The following is a 20,221-nucleotide window of genomic DNA, read 5'->3' as shown; positions in this document are numbered from 1 at the left end:
CACTGGAATAACTGCCTGTAAATTATAGAAAATCAGACTCAAACTCTAGAAAACACTTTTTTCAGCCAGATTACTTTTCTTCTTCTATGGCTGTCTTGTGGCCAGTTCCTCCCTGTCGAGGCCTCAGGCCCTGCAGCACCACTAGCCATTCAGATTCATTGAGCTTCCGGCATCACGTTAACTGTACCTGTTTGAAAGATGCAGGAATGAATTTCTACAAACACATTCCAGAGCCCAAGTCCACCAGTCAAAGTTGTATTTCAATTTTTTTTTCTATCAAACTGCTATGTATTGCATGAGGGAGTAGGCAAAAATTAAGGCCACCAAGAGTGCATCAGTAAAACATGTCAAATGACTGAACTACACGCTGAAGCAAATCAGAAGTCTACCTCAGTTCACAAGATGTTTCTGAATCATGTGTATGCGTGTGCATGCGTGTTGATCTTTTTTTTTCTTTGCTCATAGTTTACTGTTTCATGTGATTTCTCCTTTACTTCACTGCATTGCTACATCATAAATTGTGCCATAAACAAAGAACAGCAACTCATAAATCCTGCATGCCAATTTACCCACACTATTCCATGAGTAGGTGTTTCAAGAAAAGCTTGGTCAGCCTTAGGTAACTCTAAACATAGTATTATTCAGTGGGACTGGAATTAGATTTGACATAAGCCTACATCAAGTTGTTGGGTTTTGTGTGTACTTTAAAGAGTCAGGATTTTACTTTTTCCTTCATTGACAGTCAGCAGAAGAGGAGACGTTGAAGTGCGTAGCCTGGGGTGGGGAACTTATTTACTTGTTTCCCAATAAGTTTCTTTTCTGTACAAATCTGAGATACATTTATGATCAGCAGTGAGTCACAGGATCTAGCTACAGGGATCACATAACAGCTGTAATGATGGCAAGGATAAGAGAAGCCCTTTGTTGAGCATTTTCCTTCAACAGGATAAATTCAGATTCTCCTTGTATTTTAGGAGCTCAGAATTAACCCCCCAGCAGAGCAAAATTTTTCTTTAAGTTCAGCATCCTGTGCTTATTAAAATTTCATCGCTAAAGTTGCCAGAAAATAAGACTTGTAAATAAGGCCCAGCATGGCCTCGTCAACAAACACCTAGGCAAGTACTGAACAATTAGATAGGGGCAGTCCAGTCCTTCAGATCATGAAGAGCAAAATCTGAGTACCTACAGTAGAAAAGCAGCAAGGTGAATGCTGTCTATGAGGAGAGGAGAGGAGAACTGGAAATCTAAAGGAGATGTCTAAAAAACACAGAAAGATGTTTTGTACAAAAGAGAAAGTGAGTACACACATGCAATCATACAAGTGAAACAGGAAGAGCACAGAAAGCATATAATCTTGAAAGCACTCTGAAGTACTAAAACTTCTTAGGTCTCCAATCTATTGTTACACTCAAAATTCTGCTTATCAGACACCTTAAACATATAGAAACAATATGCTATCTTTGTACATACTCTTTTTAACATGCCCCACTTGTGCATATTTGAAGACAGCCCAGTGAGACTGTGGGATGAAGAAGGGAGAAAATACACTGACAGCATTTGAAATGCCAATGGGATGAGCAGGAGCCAGAATTCAAGGATTCTTATGTATGATCCAACCTCTGGGGGGCGGGAAAAGAACCAAAACCTCTTACCATTATTACTGTTATCATCAACTAAAATAATCTCTCTGAGCAGGTGAGCAGGAGTCCGGTCAATGGCTGAATGAATGGAGCGCAGAATCACCGAGAGAGCTTCATTAACAAATATGAATACAATGCTGACCTCAGGAAGCCTGTCAGGAAATGTAAGGTTTCTGCACCTGAAGAAAAAGGTTTTTAAAAAAAAAAAAAAAAAAAAGAAAAAAAAAGTAAGCTGTTGGAAGTCATGATGTCAACACAAATTGTTTCAGAGAAATCTATCCCCAGCCATAAGAATGATAAGGGAGCTTTTGTAGGCATGTATCAGAAGGTCCTCATACCTGTTCAGAGCACATATAGGCAAGAACCAGACGAATTACTATCTAAAAAAAAGGAATCCCTGAAAACAGTCTCCTGAATCTGCCTGTGCAACCCACTTTTCCACCCGAGGCCCAAAACACTGCAAACCAGATGCAAACTCTTGTTTAAATGCAGCTTCCAACAGCAGTTGTTCACAATGTCTTTCTGGACAGTGCAGACAGGAATAAACAGTTAGCCCCTTACTTTAAAAAGCATCTTCTTAATAGCCACATTAATTATTTTTGCTACAGAATCTACCATCTATCTCAGCCAAAATTAGAGGCTTCTTTCTCAACTCAATAATAACACAGTAAAAGATCCAGCTCCAAAGAACATCCTACTGCAAAAGCCAAGACAGACAGTGTAGCCAGAAAAACAGGTACAAGTATGGAGAACTTATCTGTAAGCTCAGTCAAGAGGCTTAATCAGAATGAGGAATACCCTCGTAACCTAGTGGATTTTTCTTTGCTTTTTAAAAAAAATATATATATTTTAGCCACATTCCAATTTGCTTATGCAAACAGCAGTATGGGAGTGCTGCCCACAACTTTGAAGCTCCTTACTGTTTTATTGGTTTTTTCCCTCCTTCATTTCAAAAAGGATTCAAATTTTGTAATTTTATGAAGAATAGAAAGCCCTTTTACCAATTTATATCTTTTAAACTGTCAGCAAAATCTTTGCTTTTTTAATAAAGCCACAAGTTAATCAAGTAAAAGTAATTAACTACTTTTCTCTGAAACTTTTAGTATTTTAATGCAATGTTTCTAAACAACAATTAATTCTACCTTTTTCTCAGATCTGAAACTATTTACTAGGATGAAATTAGGCCACAGGCTGACCCAGGCATCATTTCTAGACAGGGTCTGTAGATGGAAATGATTGATGTTAATGCTCTTCTCTGCCTCTTGACAACACTGAAGTGGCTATCTTCTCTCAAGATACCTAGATTCACTACATCCAGGAACTCCTGAAAGCTGTGGAAAGCATTACTAACAGCTGATGTTTAGCATACAGAAAGCATGGATGGATTCAGAATTTTTAAATCATGCTTGAATATGACTCCTTAACTAAGTTTGTTCTTCAGTTTGAAGAGAAAGCATAGCATTTTTTTGGATTTTGTATTTCAATCTGTATAGTCAATAAATAGAGAAGTATCGCAAAAGCATTCCTCTTTGCATGCTGGATGTTGCACAAAAGTTAAGTCCAATCAAGATGATGAATTTACATGTATGTTTTTAAAGCTTCTGAAAAGAGTCAGTGCGCAGGACATATTACATCCAAACCCACTGAGATACACATAATATTCAAAATTCAGCTGGTCAACTAATTTTCTCAATTCAGTCATTAGTTTGAAATTGATGGAAATCACATTAAAGAAGTTATTTAATATTTTAGGTACTTTTCTCTCTGTCACCATGTGAAAGAATTATATAGACATGTAAAACAGAAAACACAGTCTTGAAAAAGTAACGACAAACAGTTTTAGTCTTTAAAAGTGTACACTGTATTTTTTAATAAGCTGGTTCACTCATCTTTCAGAAACAAATAAGAAACCTGTTCACAGAGATCCACAGCTTTTTTTTCCATGGCATCAATACAAGAGAGAAACAAAATAGTGTTTGGATTTACCAATTACCACTTGTAGCTTGATCTTTTGGCAGCATAACAAATCAAAACTTACTTTCCAAAATCAGTTTGTATTTCTACTGGTGTGTTACTCCCCTATTTACACTGGTAAGAGAGCTTTCAGCTTTAAGCATCAGACTGAAAAGTTTTCTTTGAAGCTTTCAGGAGAGCTGAAAGCATGTATTCTCATAAAGGCTTACGTTTGGACATCTTCTCTGGCCTTTAAAAGCAGATGCAGTCATGATTCTTACTGGTTTCGGGGAGTTTTGCTGGCAATCAAGATTTTCTAAGAAGGACTGATCAACAGATTCACAAAGGAAATACAAATAAAAATCTAAATATTGCATCTTTCAGCAGAGTGATACGTAACTTGTAAAGTACATAGCTGCTCAGAAGCACACATACAAGACAGGAAAGAAGCTTTCTCCATGAAGCACTGTGGGCCCTCTGAATTAATCAGAGCCATAGGTACTTGCCTAGAGATAAGAACCTGAGTGGTTTTTATGCAAAATAAAACCCTACAACAAGAGGCAGAGGGAGCTGCCTTTTCTTCCAGAAGACAACTAGTGCAAGGCAGCACTGGTTTTCTCTTTTAGCCAGTAGTTCAGGAGTTAAAACCTTCAACCAGGACAGTAGCGTGAGTTCAATCTTCTCTGATCTCCCCAGAGAGCTAGCGAACTACTTGCCAGCTTGGTGTGATTATTTTCAGTCCCCCGTTTCAGAGTCATTCCACTTTCTGTGGAGCAACTAAATGTACGCTAAGTTGGAGTGATACCAAGTAAGTCTCTCTAGCCTCGTCTTTAGGGCAAATTCCTTGGAGGAAGGACCAGTATTGCAGTACCCGTTCCAATGGATGTTCACACATTTTAAACCCTGGATTTCACTTTTTATGGCTATGTCCAATCTTCTAGATTATAATGCCACAGTAACTCTTGTGATCACTTTTTTCTTTCTTTTGCAAGCTAATATTTATTGTTTTCATTTGAGAAGTGCTGCTTTGGCTGAAGGAATAAAGGCACCTTCACAGAGCCTGCAAATCAGGTGTCAGGACTGTTTACCGGGAAGCAATACAGAATCACAGAATGGTTAAGGTTGGAATGGACCTCTGAAGGTCATCCTGTTCAACCCCCACTGAAGCTGGGTCACCTAGAGTCGGCTGCCCAGGACCCTATCCAGACAGCTTTCGGGTATCTCCAAGGATGGAGACTCTACAACCTTCCTGGGCAACCTGTGCCAGTGCTTGGTCACCCTCACAGTAAAAAAGTGTTTCCTGATATTCTGACAGAGCCTCCTATGTTTCCATTTGTGCCCATTGCCTCTGGTCCTGTCACTGGGCACCACTGAAAAGAGCCTGGCTCTGTCCTCTTTGCAGCCTCCCTTCAGATATTTATAAACATAGATGACACTCCCCCTGAGCTTCCTCTTCTCTAGGCTAAACAGTCCCAACTCTACATACACACATAGGGTTTCAAATCTTCTTAAGGAGAAAAGATAGTTCTCCACACCTGCCTCCTATACCCTAGAGTGAGTATTTTAACCTCTGAAATCATTCATTAAAGAAAGGTAATCTTCTGTGGTGAACAATCTCTAAAAGCACTGCTTAAAAACACTGTCTAGATGACTGAGTAGGTGAAGCAGGCACAAATTGACTCAGGCTCAGCACTGTCAAATCTGAGGTGAATCTTTGGCAAATGTGAATTTTAGGTGCCACTAGGGTTAAGTGGCATCTGAAAATAGGATTTTCAATGTGTATATTTCAGGCTCAAAGTGGCTGGGAGGCCCCTGTACTTATGATCACGCTACAATTTCTAAATACTAACCCTCACAGTTTTCCAAAAGATGCTAAGACCATTACAGATCCGGCTCCTTGAAGAACAGACCTGTTCATGGCACATGGTGTGTGTGCATGTCTATGCCATTCTGCATTGACAAAAAAAATTCCATATGCAATCTGGATACTATTACTTTGTGGATGTCACCTCTTATATGCAAGTTAGATGTACAAATTTGCATGGTCATAATGAGAAATTACTAACAAAATTCTGGTCTCCTGTACACCTTTATAAAGCTAGCACATTTCTGTTTGATGTAATAATTGAAATGTCATCCAAGTTGTGAAAATTGAGCTTCAAACAGACTATGAACTAGTTAACAGGCTTAAATATACTGAAATAATTTTCAGTATTAGCCTGTAAAGAACCTACAAAGCCTGTCATTTTAGTGATTCGCTTGCAGCCAAAATGCACTGAGATATAAAATCATCCAGCAAGCAAAGCTACAGCCAATCTATCTTTTAGCTGTCTAGCTTAGTCATAGTAATATTTGTTATCCTCAGCCATACCAACGTACAAAGAAGATAAAAATGAAACTCTAGCAAAAATGGTAAGATATGTCACCTATCAGATAAAAAGCAACACAGTGATTTTGGAAAATATTTTAAATGACAATGAAAATACACTGAAAATAGTTCAAAGAAGTTGCTTCCTTAAAAACTGGGGTTTTTTTCCTCCTCCATCAATTTAGCTAAGGTTGAGATATATGTAAAATATACTTTTGTAAGAAATTGGTGACAAACTATGTTCCAAAAATGTTCCAGATGACAAAACCAGCCCCCAAAACACTGCTGCCCTACCATAAATTCATGCATAAACTGGAACTTTTGAACAAAATTTCTGCTTCTGACATGTCTTCCATCCATTTAAAGGAAATTATTTGTATTGCTTTTCCTACCTGCATTCATTTATATCTTTTCAAATTGGATCACACTGGACAAGATTTTCCATTGCCTGGCACCTTGTGCAGACAAGAGTAAAGCGTTTAATGCCGTGAATGTCACTTGACTTCCTTTTTGCTCCACCATACATTAAAAGATAACTACATATAATACAAGAGAATAGAATTAGGCTCCCATTGTGTCTAATTTCCTTAGTCTTTTCAAATGGATTCATTTTCAATGAGGGTACATTCCTAAATTAAGTTCATGTTTTCTTTTTTCCATTCAGACTCATTTATCATCTTTACTTCCAGCCTGAATTCACTTCTTTTTCAATGTGTGTAGAGTTTTTAAAAAATGCATTTTCCTGCCTACATTGTTCTTCATATCAAATGATGACAATAAAAATTACCTACTTTTTTTTATTTAAACAAATCAGAATTAAACCCCCACACCTCAGATCATGCACAGAATGCAGAGCACTTGTGCAGTTTTGCAAGTGTGCCTGTCTTCTTTATGCCAAGTTTTATGAGGAATAAAATTCCATAATTCTAGGAACGAACAAGAAATAGCTACAGAGAAAGGGTGCGTGTGTATGTGTATAAAACATGCTGAAGGGGGAAAAAGGGAGGAAATTGTACAGATCAAAATCTTAGATCCATTAAGCTCTAAGAATTGAACAGTTGCGTGGCAACCAGCAACGTACAAGTTTCAATGACAGCTCTGCCTTGGACTCAATCCAGGGGCCTCGGACAAGACCCCTAACCTGCCCCTCCACGAAGCGAGGCTCTTGCTAAAAAAAGCAAACGCACAAAGTATAGAGTATATTTCAGTATTATGACTAAGTGATTTTTAAATATAAATTCTAAATATTATTTAGAATTACAATAACGAGTATCGGTCCAATGTAGCTAAAAAATTACCTCTAGCAACCTACTCCACTAAATTACATTGGGCTAATAACACTAAAGTAACAGTTGTCATGGTTACCAGAAATTTAGAGAAACTCCTGGTGTTCTATTTCCAGCACAACTCTGGTAAGTAGAGGACAGCATACATTATGAATCTTCTTTCAAATATTTGTCCACAAGAAAATTATATTCCTCTAAAATATATGCACTGTGATAAGACAATTTAGCCAGTCACATTAAAATTAGTTTAGCATAACTATGCAGTAAGAACAACAGAGCAATAATGATTTCCTGTATTAATAACTTATCTCTGAGACCTTCTACAAATATGTATATAAATTATGAAAAAGAATTATTTTCTGCAATTTTTGAGAACCTTTCACCAAGAGTTACATGGATATCGCAGCCAACAATGGCAACAGAACACATTTTTTGTTTTAATCACTAAATTATGTCATCTATTCCATGTTTTTCTTAAAATACAGGATGCAATAAAGCATATTACTAAAACATTTGGGGTTAAAGCATTGTTTTAAGAACATATGTGGGAGGGAGCTTTAGTTCCAACACAATAAGAATTTCTCAGAAGCACAAGCAGAAACAGAATTGTACTTTCTTCAAGATCTGGTAACATTTTGTTATCAGCCAAAATGGCAAATGTTCAAGATGTATGGGAGGAAAAAAAATCCCATTCTGGCATAAATGAAATAAATAGCACTAAAACTCTTGCAAAAGAACTGAGTCTTGTAAGAATTCCAGCTCAACTATTTATGTTTATAATTTTATTTTGTGATCATTCTTCATTTTTCCTTTCGTTATTATCAGTATTTTAAGTGTTAACAGAACTATGCTAACAAGGCTGGCATTGAACAACATATAAAAAGGGCTTTTTTCCTGATCTCTGAGGATTACAATCTATTATTACAGAAGTACAGCCAGTAAGACAGTACTACTGCTGCAAATCCAGAAATCTTTGTGGTCATCATCTTCTATTACAAGGGAGCAAAGGCAGGCATAGAATCGTGTGAGGAACTTGAATACAGAGTTACCATATAACTGTAAGCAAACATGGCTAGCATTTTCTTTTCTCCTGGCACTAATCCCTAAAAACAAACAAAAAATTTGTAATAAGGAAAGGTTAGATAACAGGCAGGGAACTTGATAAATATGCAGATAAGTTCCAAGACTGTAATACAAGAGTGATTAGTTGTTGGTCTCCTAAGCATCTTACAGCATAGATTTAATTGTAACAGATTGATTCCTTACTCCTTTTAATAAAAGCTGTTCGTGTCGATAAAATTATACAATAAAGGTTCATTTTTTCCTTGGTACTTAAAACCAAGACCTTTCTCTGAATAAAGCAATAAGAACAGTAAGCTGGGAGTTGATGATCTCAATAAAACTCATTTTTGGATGAACATGAGAAGAATTCTGTATAGCTATTTGGCCAAAAATTGTTAGCCTCTCATAGTATTATGCCAGGGATTATTCTGAGTATGTTTTAGTGTAAATGTATGTCAAGTGAAAGAACATTCACATGTTATGACACATTAAAAAGAGACAGAGAGAGAGAAAATGAGAGAGGGAGAGTGTGCAGATTACTGCATCGCATCTTCTTTCAGTTAAAGGAGACAATGGGGAAAATCAAAACCAACAAGTGTACATCATTATTAACTTAGGTTATTATAGCAGCTTGGAGACTGCAGCTGATTTGATATGACTGCTAGTGATATTAAATACTTCTAGAGCAGCCATTTGAGGACGTACATTCAGACAGGACAAACTGAAGCACAGATCAGAATCACAGAGGGTGGCTACTCAGGCAGTACATACCACTGCTATGAGTCAGTTTGAAGGCAGGCAAAAGAGACAAGAAAAAGAAGAATCAAAGGTAGAGAGATGAGTGAAAGAGAGCAGGAAATATGACAGATTTAAACATTAGGTATTTAACAAGAATGCTGAATAATTTGGTAATTTTAGGACTTCTGTCCAAAACAATACAATAGGTAAAGTACCAGGCTTTTTTGCTCTTTTTAAAGGACTCCTTTGAAACATCAAATACAACATGCAATATTTATGGTATCTTTATTAGTAGAAACCAAAGAACTTGGTCAGAAATGAACATGGAGCCATATCTGTCACTAACATAAGCCCAGCAAAACAGAACTGTTTCACAGACACATATGGAAGCAAATGCTTATGGAATGCAAGTCTGTAGGAGCTGGCTTTTGGGGAGAAGCAGAGCTAACATGCAAATGTCCAGCCTGAACCTCACAATTTGAGATCACATGTTTTTCTTACATCAGTTTCAATAAAGGAAAATCTACAGGTTTATGGAAGTCTGATGTCTTGCACACTACATCCAGGATTGCATATACCACCATAATACTGATGGACATTTTGGACAGACATACACACATAAACAGCTTTTGTCCTGAAATGCATCACTCTCCTGAACCAGTCAATGCTTAATTTTTCTCCCTTGTAGTCATATTTGCATTCAGTAGATTTCCTGCCTGCTCTGTTTGTGCCCATTTTATCACAAACCTAATTTTGCTGCTCTTCAAGGCTTCTACCATTGTCCCTTGCCGAACTGAGCCTCAAAGTAATACAATTTGGGACTAGTGAACTCTTTGAAACAAGAAGTACTTACAAAATGGCTAAAGCCTTTCTCTGCACAGGAAACAGGACATCTCCTCTGCACTTGTCTAGATGCCAAACAGCACTGACTCAGCTAGGCAAAGGGCAAACCTGCTGCAAGCCAAATGCTATACCATACTATTTAGCCATCTCCAAAGAAGAAAAAACATCTGAACTTTAAATGTTTCCTTTCCCCCCTCCACCCTTCCTGCCTTTGCTTCTTCATACAAATGCTGTTTTTACCAACGCAAAAGAAGTTTGGCTGACTGCAGTTACACTGACTGAAAAAGTTGCTTTATGTCTACTGGTCAGCTCCTTCATATACCGGCTATACAGGAGCAAAACTCTGCAAAACAGTTCCTCTGCTGGGGTCCTGCTGCACACCTCTTTTTCCACTACCCTCACTCTCTCATCACATAAGCAAAGAATGTTATCTCTCCTTCCCACATGTGCTTCAGTACACTGGATCAGGCAACAAAAATTTACAAGCCAACAAAGCAGAATCCAAAGTGCATCCACTCGAAAGGAGATTTGGTACGCAGCTTTAGGATCCCTAAACAACCTAACTTTTAATAATGTATTTCTGTGTGAGCTTGTTCAACATTTCACTCACGACAAGCTTTGTGGGTACTGCCTGCCCTACTTAAAGTAAAGAGCACAACAGAATTACAGCTAACACAGAAGTATTATCCTGTTCCTGCACACAGTAAGGGCAACATTGCCTTCCTCAATGCTTCCAAGCTCATTAGAGCCAGTAGTTATTTGTTAGTCTGTGATGTAGATAAGTTACGGGCTAACAGATGCACATAAGGGTGGTAAACAGCAGAGCACCCAATTTCAGCAGCAGAAAAAAAATGGAGGCCTTGAGAGAGACAGTATAAGCAATACTCCACAATACTGCTTGTACTATCTACAAAGTACTGCAAAAACGGAGCCTGCTTCAGGATGTGATGATTACTTCGGGAGGCTGGGATATCCAGGGGAGTTATTTATTACAATCTGTATTATAACAGATTATTTTGGGCTGTGCTGAGGACTCCACTGTGCTAGTGCACATATTCACAGTGAAAAGTAATCAAATTCTGAACGTTTTATCACAGGACATGAGGCTCGTGGCTGTACAGAGGGTTAGAAACCACTCTGCAGTACCTAAAACACGACAAGGTCCCACTGCAAGGTGTGACAACTGCCACAGCCTGACCCAACTGCAATCTGCTGGATGTTTCCATCTGACTGATGGTCATTTTCTTCCAGAGAAGCCAGAGTTCAGGGGCTTGAGCAGATTGCACTGCCCTAACTACTAAATGTGGTCTCCCACCTTTGCATGCCACCCACACTGGAGGACTGGGCAAGGTTGAATATTTGCCCTCTCCTCCACATGTGTCGTGGCTCAGCAATCTCTAGTTGTCCTCTGGTTTTCTCATGGCATTAAATGTTGACAATATCAACCCTAGAAAATCCTTTATGCTATAATATGGGGTTATTACATATGTGGAGTGGCCTTTCTCACTGCAGAACCTTGCAAAGAAATGCTGAGCTCCTCTGCTAAGTTATTTTGATGTGAATTCTCAGAGCACTGCAGGCAGAAAGAAGGTCAAGGCTGAGTCATACCAGTATGATATAAAAGGGGCTACTAACACCACACACTCTTGGCAGATCACTTAATTCTCCCAGTGTCAACTGGGGCCAACCATATATGAATTACATTAGACTTCAGTATACATATATTTCTCTTGTCTTTCCAACTTCCTATATTTCATATGATAGGTTATGAATACAGATGATAGACCACAACTGAGCCCAGACATATCTATATGAACTCCATTCCTTTAGCTACCTGCCCACAAGCCTTTGCTAGGATTCTAATGTCACGCTGACTCTTGCAGAACCACCGCTAAATCCAGCCTAATGAGCTTGGTTAGACCCAGGCTAACTCCGTCCAGAGCTATTGTGGTACCTCTGTCATATCTGTGCTTTCATGCATTTCTAGTCAGAACAGGAATACCACAACTGACTAAGGTCCAGCAAAGTTGATTAACTCGGTCTCCATGCCACTTGCTGTGTGCTCTCTTCAGACCAAGCTGTCCTTGGCTTTCATGCTATGCTGCTTGAGCCTAGTTATCTGCCCATGGATAATTTAAATACATCTATATAGACTCTGGAAGAGACTAATGCAATTGGCTTTAAAAGCAGGTGCTACAAATCCTAAAAATTTTTATTATAGTGGAAGACATACTCTCGCAGGGTAGGGTTTTTTCCCACAATAGCCATGTGTGTGCTCTCACACAAATGAGAATTTGCCTATCAGGAGTGGGAATTCTTTTTTCAGCAACATGACTTTCAGAATACCCTGTAGCTGTGTACTCCACAGGGTGCCGTAGATACAGCAAACAGTTTACATACTACCTGACAACACACTTCATTTCCTTCAGTATCAGAATTTACTACATTGCAGTGTCAGATTACCTGCTTGCTCCTGAACAATAATAAAGGGGAGGGGGGGAAATCTTCCTGAGCTGCCATTACTAAGCCATTATTTTGCATGCATGCGTCCATAAACATATTGTAATGTCTAACATGTTTCTGGCAGATAGTTAATTAAGGATGAAAAATGTCACAGAAATTGGGATCATGATTCATTTCTAACTGGAGTTTCTTTTAAAACCCCAACCTTATTTTATTTCTTTCAGCTACAGTAACATTCATTTTCTCTGTCTTTTTAATTTTTAAAACCTATAGTTATAAAAAATTTAGATTGAAATCATTCAGGAGAGTCATTTCAAAAGAGACACAAGAACTGAAACATTTCTGTCATTGATGTCTTTTTAGTGACAGAAGATTTATTTTTCCTCTAAATTAGTTTACAACTAAAAAAAAGAGATTGTCCCTACAGACAGCGCTAAACCGATTTAACCAAAATACAAATATAACTGCATGGACTCTGATTTCCTTAAAGTTGCTATTTCAGCAAATCTACAACACAAATATTTCTAAAATGTAATGTATAATAATATATAGCATAGATATATTTAAAATTGCTAAAGTGCTGCCTGGGATGCTGTTCATATCTTTTCATTAATATCAGACAACTTAACATATGGCAAAATGCACTGCTTACTGCTTTAGTTATTAAAACATTTGGTTAAAATAAGTGAATAAGATCACATGTTCAATTCAATAAGTACCCATCATGTTTATTTTAACAATTTATTTTTTTTAATGAGCTGCTAAAAAGCAGTTTTCCCTCCACCCATTTCCCTATCCCCAGAGCTGCTGTTTGTTCAAAGGATCAGATGTATCACCAAGGCTGAAAAAAAGTTGAGCATTAACTGTCTCTGAATGGTCCTACCAGAACAGGCCTCTAATGCACTGAAGGGAAGGTTGTTCACTCCCTTGGTCCCATCCATCTCACCAAGCCGTTGTGGAATAACAGTGGACGTATTTACCTTGCCTGACATGCATGCTCCCTAGCAGAGAACAGCCCAGGGAAGGAGGCTCCGTGGGCTCTCAGCTGGTACACGCTGCTTGACTAAATTGCATATTTCACCACTAGAGCTCAACAGTTTCACCTGCTTACTGATCTTTATCAGACAGTTCTGGACTTTCAAAAAGAGCAGTTCTTATTTTCTTCCTATCTTAGTCAGATCTTGTGATAAAACTGAAATTTAACATAAAAAGGTTATTCTTTTAGCAATAAAACACTTGCTATCTAATGTAAATTGTAGGTGAGATTAAGGTTCCAAAGGATCTTGGGGAACTTTTAATGGATATTTCGTGGGATTTTAACAGCACTTCATTTGGGCACTCCAGTGTTTCAGGAGACATTTGAAACTTCCAACCTTCATATATTTGATAGAAATTACTCATTCTGGCCACCGTATGTAACCTACCTTCTACATGATCACAAAACATAACACTTCCAGGTGAAAAAGAGCTAACAGACTCTACAATTCAGGACCTACAATGCTAGGTTGAACTACAGCACTCACCCGTTCGGCCTAAGGTCAGGCAAGGGCCTGTCCAGTGGCAAGCGATCACTCAGGTAAGCATTGTAGCCATAATACTGGAATTGTTTAAGTGCGATACGTCTGTTTTCAGGACTGAGATCCTGGCCCCAGTGAGCAAAGAGAGATGAGTCAGTGAACGCTTCAGCAGGATTTTCTTCCAGTTTTGGTGGAGCCTCTACAAAAGACAAAGACAAAAAGTAACAATTTTAGACTTTCATTCCAACAGGCTCTAGGGTATGTTACTTTAAAAAGAGTAACTTTAGGGAGACCACCACACAGAACAGCACATGCTGCCAGCTTACAGCAGCCTGTAAGTCTTCATATAACATGCCCTCACATACCTCTTGTGGCAGTGTAACTACTAGCACCTAAGGCTCAAAATTTAATATTCAAAATACAATTAGTTAAAAACAATTCTTTTTCATCACAATCAGACTAAAGGCTGGGACTGATAAATCTAAACGTATTAAATTTCAAAAGGATTCTTATCAGACAACAAGAATGTTATTTTGATTTTATATGCAAAGATGAACTATTTAATTTCAGCCTGAATTATCTTGCTAGAAAAAGATTAAAGTTTTGAAGGGGAAAAACAAAGACAAAGGAAGAGAAGAGAGATTCTGTACAGAACACACAAAATGGCTGGCAAAGTCTGTGCGTGAAATAAGTTCTTTCAAACTACAGATTCAACAGAGAGAAAAAATTCACTGCACTTGGCATCCATGTTTAAATAGCAAACCAGTTTCAGTCACACAATAATTTTATGGTCCTTTTTACCAATCCAGCCTATTTGAATTTTTAGTCCATATTTAGGTGTGTGCAATGATGCTACTGGGATCGTCACTTTGTAATATTTGTGTCATTATAAAATGCTTTTGTTCCACAAGGCCACATCTCTGGCTGCTAATAGAGAAGATGGGAAATTATATACCTAGAACTTCATTTAAGAAGAGCTCCAGTACAATGAAATCACAGCATTCGTTCTCAATACTTAGTTCCTCAAGAGGTCTGTTCAAGGTGACTTGTAAGGCTCTCTGTAACAGCACCGTCTCACCCCTCCAACCAGCCCTTCAATCTTTACGCAGTTTATCACACAATCTAAACCAGAGAACCCCTTGTTTCTGTAAACACTTTATGATATACAGCACACTAATAAAGAAAGATCAAATGCCTTACTTGACCCTGATTTGTCATCGTAAACTAGAGCCTCACAAATTAATGTCTTAATTTTCTAGAAGTTCTAATTATTTATGAACAGTCTCTATAGCCATTAACAACTAACCAACTAAATAAAAACTCTCATTTCTCAAGACCTGTAACTCACAAACCATAACTGTTTGGTCATACAGAGACTTACGAAAATAAAAGCGAATCTTTGGAATGTCTTCAAATGTGTCCAATAGGCAGAAACTTCAACTGTGTCCAAAGTCCTCCTCAGCACCCATACAGTCACCTACAGACCAGACGGGCTTAAGCTAGCTGCATGGAAACACCTAAAGACAACAGTCTATGTACTAGTAGTATATACCATCAGAATCCTGACTCCCAAAGAATGCCAGGAAGCACACTCTTTGATCTCTTACTAAAAAGAACCCAAAATGCAAAAACATAAATTGAGAAGATTAAGTTGTTTGATTTGTTCAAGATGTTTTCCTTTTTCCCCTGACAATACTGACAGGAAACTAATGACACTTGCTTCCCTACATTACATTCCAACTTCTATAAATATATAATGTTTCTTTACTTGTCAAAGTACTGCCTCCCAGCCTGAATCCTGGAATCGGCTCCAGTTCTTCGAAGATGAAAGACATGGTAAACCCTCAGTCAAACAAGGAAACTACTCTGACAGGCCCTACTACCACACAGATAAATGTGACAGAGTGGAGCTTGGGAGTTCACATACAACTCTGCAATGGAAATTAAGAAAGTTTGACAAATGCAGATCATTTTAGAAGGTCCTAACTTGAGAAAGGCAGAATAGTTTTTAAATACCAGTCCAAAAAATCACACCAACAGGGAAAGTCACAGGTATGTCTGTTGTTTGAGAATTATGTGATCTCTACAAAAACAACTTGAATTTACACAAAGAATCTCACAAACTATCTTCACATCGTAAGAGAGATTTACATCAGGTACGTTCCTGATCCTGTTCAGTAGAAACTAACATTGCTTGGTACTTTTCAAGAACATGTACATTCATGCTAATCAAGAAAACTACACAAGTATTTGTTCAACTTGTGTGTTACATTAATCTGCATTTCTCCAAGTCAAGCACACTTCCCCTGAAGGTTTTAACTTTTATATTTATTGTTACACTTATGACAGCAGACTGTAGGATCCACCCACATGAAGACATCTGAATAAAAATAAGACTCACGGTAAGAATAGTGCATGCATATGCATTTGTAACTATGGGCAGTTCCAAGGATAATTTTCCATGGACGAAGAGCCATCCCAGAAACAACCACCTTCACAGAATCACACTCACACAGGCATCTATTGAATTTTATCTAATGATTTTGTGGGCGAGAGTATTTCCTAAAGTGATCTATGAATCTCTTGCTGTTTTCTGACTGAAAAAGCACTCAGTAATCCAGGTTGTATCTGCAAGACTAAGATTTTCCAGCAATGGATATCTGTGAATTTAGTTTACAAGCTCTAATAAACCACTTGCCAAATGCAGCCATTTTTTTGTATACTAAGCAAACACGTTATTTCAATACGTTATTCCACAGGAAAAAAGCATTAGCAAGAACTTTCAATTACAATTCCAATCAATGGAATTAAGCATGCATCTCTGATGACAAAGTCTTTCTTCCTTTTATTTGGCTGAAAACCCTTGGGGAAGCGACTTCATTCAGCCAGTCTCTCACAAGAAATAAAAACAATTATTATAAGACCATCAGCTGCCTTTTGACTAGTCAACAAGCTTATTTGACGCCTTAGTCTCTGTAAACAGATCTTGGCCTGCAGTCTCACAGCCAGTTCTTCTTCTTACCACTTGCTTCTACAATCGCAGAATGATCACGGGAAGCTAAGGCTCAAAGGTGAACCAGTAAGTAGTACTGCCTGAAGCAATACAAAGGTAGGCACATTTATCTGCTCAGTTATTACTAAAAAGGAAAGATCAGTTCCATTTTTCCTGTGGGAAGAAAGCTTACCATCTGCAGCACATTGCTGCAAATGTTAACATTGGGTCTTCTCTACATTAACTTTTCACACCATGCGAAGAGCAGCACTGTACACAGACATGAGCCTGGTATTAACTCTTGGCAGACTGACGCTTTGCCATTAAATCAATTGGTACCAGAGATAAATCACAAGATGTCAGCTGGCTGTACACCTGAGCTGAGGAAGTCTCCTTCCAGAAGCCTGGCTGTTCATGGCATCAGCATGGGGTTGGTCACACACTGCTTACACCTGAGTCAAAAAACCTCACAGCTTGTTTTCCAAAAGCATCTGTGTGTCTTTAGCTCATATTTTCTGGATCATGTTTACTAGTTATGCAGTTAATCTTAATATAAAATCTGTTGCTTCATCTGATCTCACTGACCAGCCGCCAAGACAGAAATTCGCTCTCCTCTTTCTATTGCTCATTATATAGAATAAGTCAGAGACACCAAATCAGAAGACACTGCTGAAATCCAGGTTGTACATGATATGAAACCAATTCTTTCCTAGTAATGAAAAGTATTTTTGTTAGTAATTGAAGCTTGAATGAAATTGCGTTAACACTGCCCTTGTAATGAAACACACACAGGTTTCAATAGCCTTTTCTAGTGTATTGGGTACAAAAAGCAAGGTTTGGGTAGCAGAAGGACTGCAGGAGTGGCCTCTGTGGGAGAAGATCAGGTGCTGCCCTGTGCCAGACATAGCCACTTCCCCAACAGACTCACTGCTGGCCAAAGCTGAGCCCATCAGTGAAATTGGTGACACTTCTGTGAAAAAATGTTTAAGAAAGGGCAGAAAATGGAAAGGAAGAGGGAACAAGGGTACAAGGGAGCAGCAAAGAGAACAACAGAGGAAACAAGGAAATGAGAGAAGACCAAAGTCAGGAGAGTCGGAGGTGCCCCATGTTGTCTTTGTTGCCTAATACCCAAGTTTGTAATTAAATGTTTGTGTTAACTGGTAATAAATTAAATACTTGCTTTCTTCAGAGGTTGTACAACCAAGCAGCAAACAAACAGCCAACAAAATGTCTATCCCTTGTAAGTAGTAAGGAACTGCAGACAAGCAATGTGTTAGCAGCAACAAGAAAAGACGAGACAGTCCCTATCCTATCAAGTTATGCATTTACTTTTACTGATCTCAACTGCTGTAGTGTACCAGCGTATCCCTTTCCTTCCTCTCCCTTCCTTCATTTGTTATCTATTTATAACCTACATTTACTTTGTTAGTTTTTCTCAATGCACATTTGCCTCGGTGTCGTGGTTTAACCCCAGCCAGCAACTAAGCACCACGCAGCCACTTCCCCCTCCCCCCTCCCAGTGGGATGGGGGGGAGAAGGTAAAACTCGGGGGTTGAGATAAGAACAGTTTAATAACTAAAGTAAAATAAAATACACTACTAATTAATAATAATAATAATTAAAATAGTAACTGTAATGAAAAGGAATATAACAAAAAAAGAGAAACAAAACCCAAGAAAAGACAAGTGATGCACAATGCAATTGCTCACTACCTGCTGACCGATGCCCAAGCTGCGATCCGCCCCTCCCAGCCAACTCCCCCCAGTTTATATACTGGGCATGACGTTCCATGGGATGGAATACCCCTTTGGCTAGTTCGGCTCAGCTGCCCTGGCTGTGCTCCCTCCCAGCTTCTTGCACACCTGCTTGCTGGCAGAGCATGGGAAACTGAAAAATCCTTGACTTAGGATAAGCACTACTTAGCAACAACTAAAACATCAGTGTGTTATCAACATTATTCTCACACTAAATCCAAAACACAGCACTGTACCAGCTACTAAGAAGAAAATTAACTCTATCCCAGCTGAAACCAGGACACTCTGCCAGATTTTGTAAGGCAACTCATACAACTGGTACTCAAAGAACAACATAATAAAAAAAACTGATCAGACAGTAAGAAATTCAGGAAACGATTTTTTTGATTACCACCAAGCATATTTATAGCATCGTTTGATAACAGCTAATAACGGCACAGGAATCGTTCTGCCCACCATGAAAGCGCAATTATTTCCAGGGTAGTACAGGACAACCACTTAATTTACAACAGCATTCTTAAGTTGTGAAAGGAAGGAAATGAAGACTATTGTATCCAACTGTAACTGTAGTAGTCTTCAAGCATCTTGGCAAAATATAATTATTTAATTACCATTATTATAATGTAATTATTTAATTACATGGGGATATTTTCTACCCAACAAATGCATATCTCTGTTTCAGAACCATGAATGGCACCTCTAACAGCACTGATGCATCAGCTATGCAAAGGTTTAGCAGTGACCTTCCTTGAAAGATTGTCTTCAGTTTTGTCAACAGTATAATTTCATGTTGCCTCAACATACTTCTTGCATATCTGCTATGCAAGTGCTGATTCTGCCCATTCATACTTCCTTATCAAGATTTAAGAAAGACCATGAGAACATCAGTGGCTGCTTCAAGTTTCCAATGGCCTTAATTAACAAGTACATGAACTCATGTAATAACATTAACAGCTGGCATTTAACAGATTAAATGGGTAAGGAATATTGCCATATTTAATCTAATTTCAGTGTTAGCTAAGGCACAATGACACTAAACCATCTATAAGGAATAGTTCTTAAAGCAATTTAGCATCTAAATCTATAACTGGCACTGTGGCTGTTTGTATTGTATCATGTTCCATCTATGGAAGCTTTTAAGCTTTAAAATAAATCAGTTGTCCTCTCTTCCAATATGCATCTGCAGTTAACCACTACTTGGTTTACTGAAGAGGGCATAAAGACAGCCCTGAACAGTAAGAGTTCAGTACCTCACAAGTCAGTACACTGCACATGCCTTATCCTCCTCTCTGCTGCTTCATTTGGACCATCAACTGCTGCCAGCAATACACTTTTTTTCCTTCTTTTACTTTTTCTCTTATTTTCCTAAGCTGTACATTGCATAGCTTTTACCCAGTTTATGACCAATGCTAAATTGACTCTGTTGTCATGTTTTTCATTATTTCTCATGTCTATCTCTCCTTGAAGTTTCATCATATAAGAACAGCCTCCTTAGCCCCCATTTCTACAAATAGTAGCGTGGTACAAATACTACCATGTATTGGGTTTGCGTGGCAAGGTTTTGGTAGCAGGGGAGCTACAGGGGTGGCTTCTGTGAGAAGCTGC

The 20,221-nt window shown here is 38.4% G+C and overlaps 1 protein-coding gene across 5 annotated transcripts in view; it reads right to left on the bottom strand.

Annotated features, from left to right (window-relative positions):
• Positions 1-20,221, bottom strand: part of GALNT18 (polypeptide N-acetylgalactosaminyltransferase 18) — a 279,752-nt gene that overhangs the window by 116,859 nt on the left and 142,672 nt on the right. For all 5 annotated transcript variants that reach the window (XM_050898158.1, XM_050898152.1, XM_050898157.1 and 2 more), the window contains 2 exons: positions 13,877-14,069; positions 1,653-1,819 (listed from right to left, as the gene is read on the bottom strand). In XM_050898158.1, the coding sequence (XP_050754115.1) occupies positions 1,653-1,819; positions 13,877-14,069 (360 nt within the window). The remainder of the gene's footprint in view (positions 1-1,652; positions 1,820-13,876; positions 14,070-20,221) is intronic.

Source organism: Gymnogyps californianus, chromosome 5 (genome assembly GCF_018139145.2).
Source record: "Gymnogyps californianus isolate 813 chromosome 5, ASM1813914v2, whole genome shotgun sequence".
Lineage (NCBI taxonomy): Eukaryota > Metazoa > Chordata > Aves > Accipitriformes > Cathartidae > Gymnogyps > Gymnogyps californianus.
Note: the sequence above shows the minus strand (reverse complement) of the source record. Positions and strands in the feature narration are given on the sequence as shown.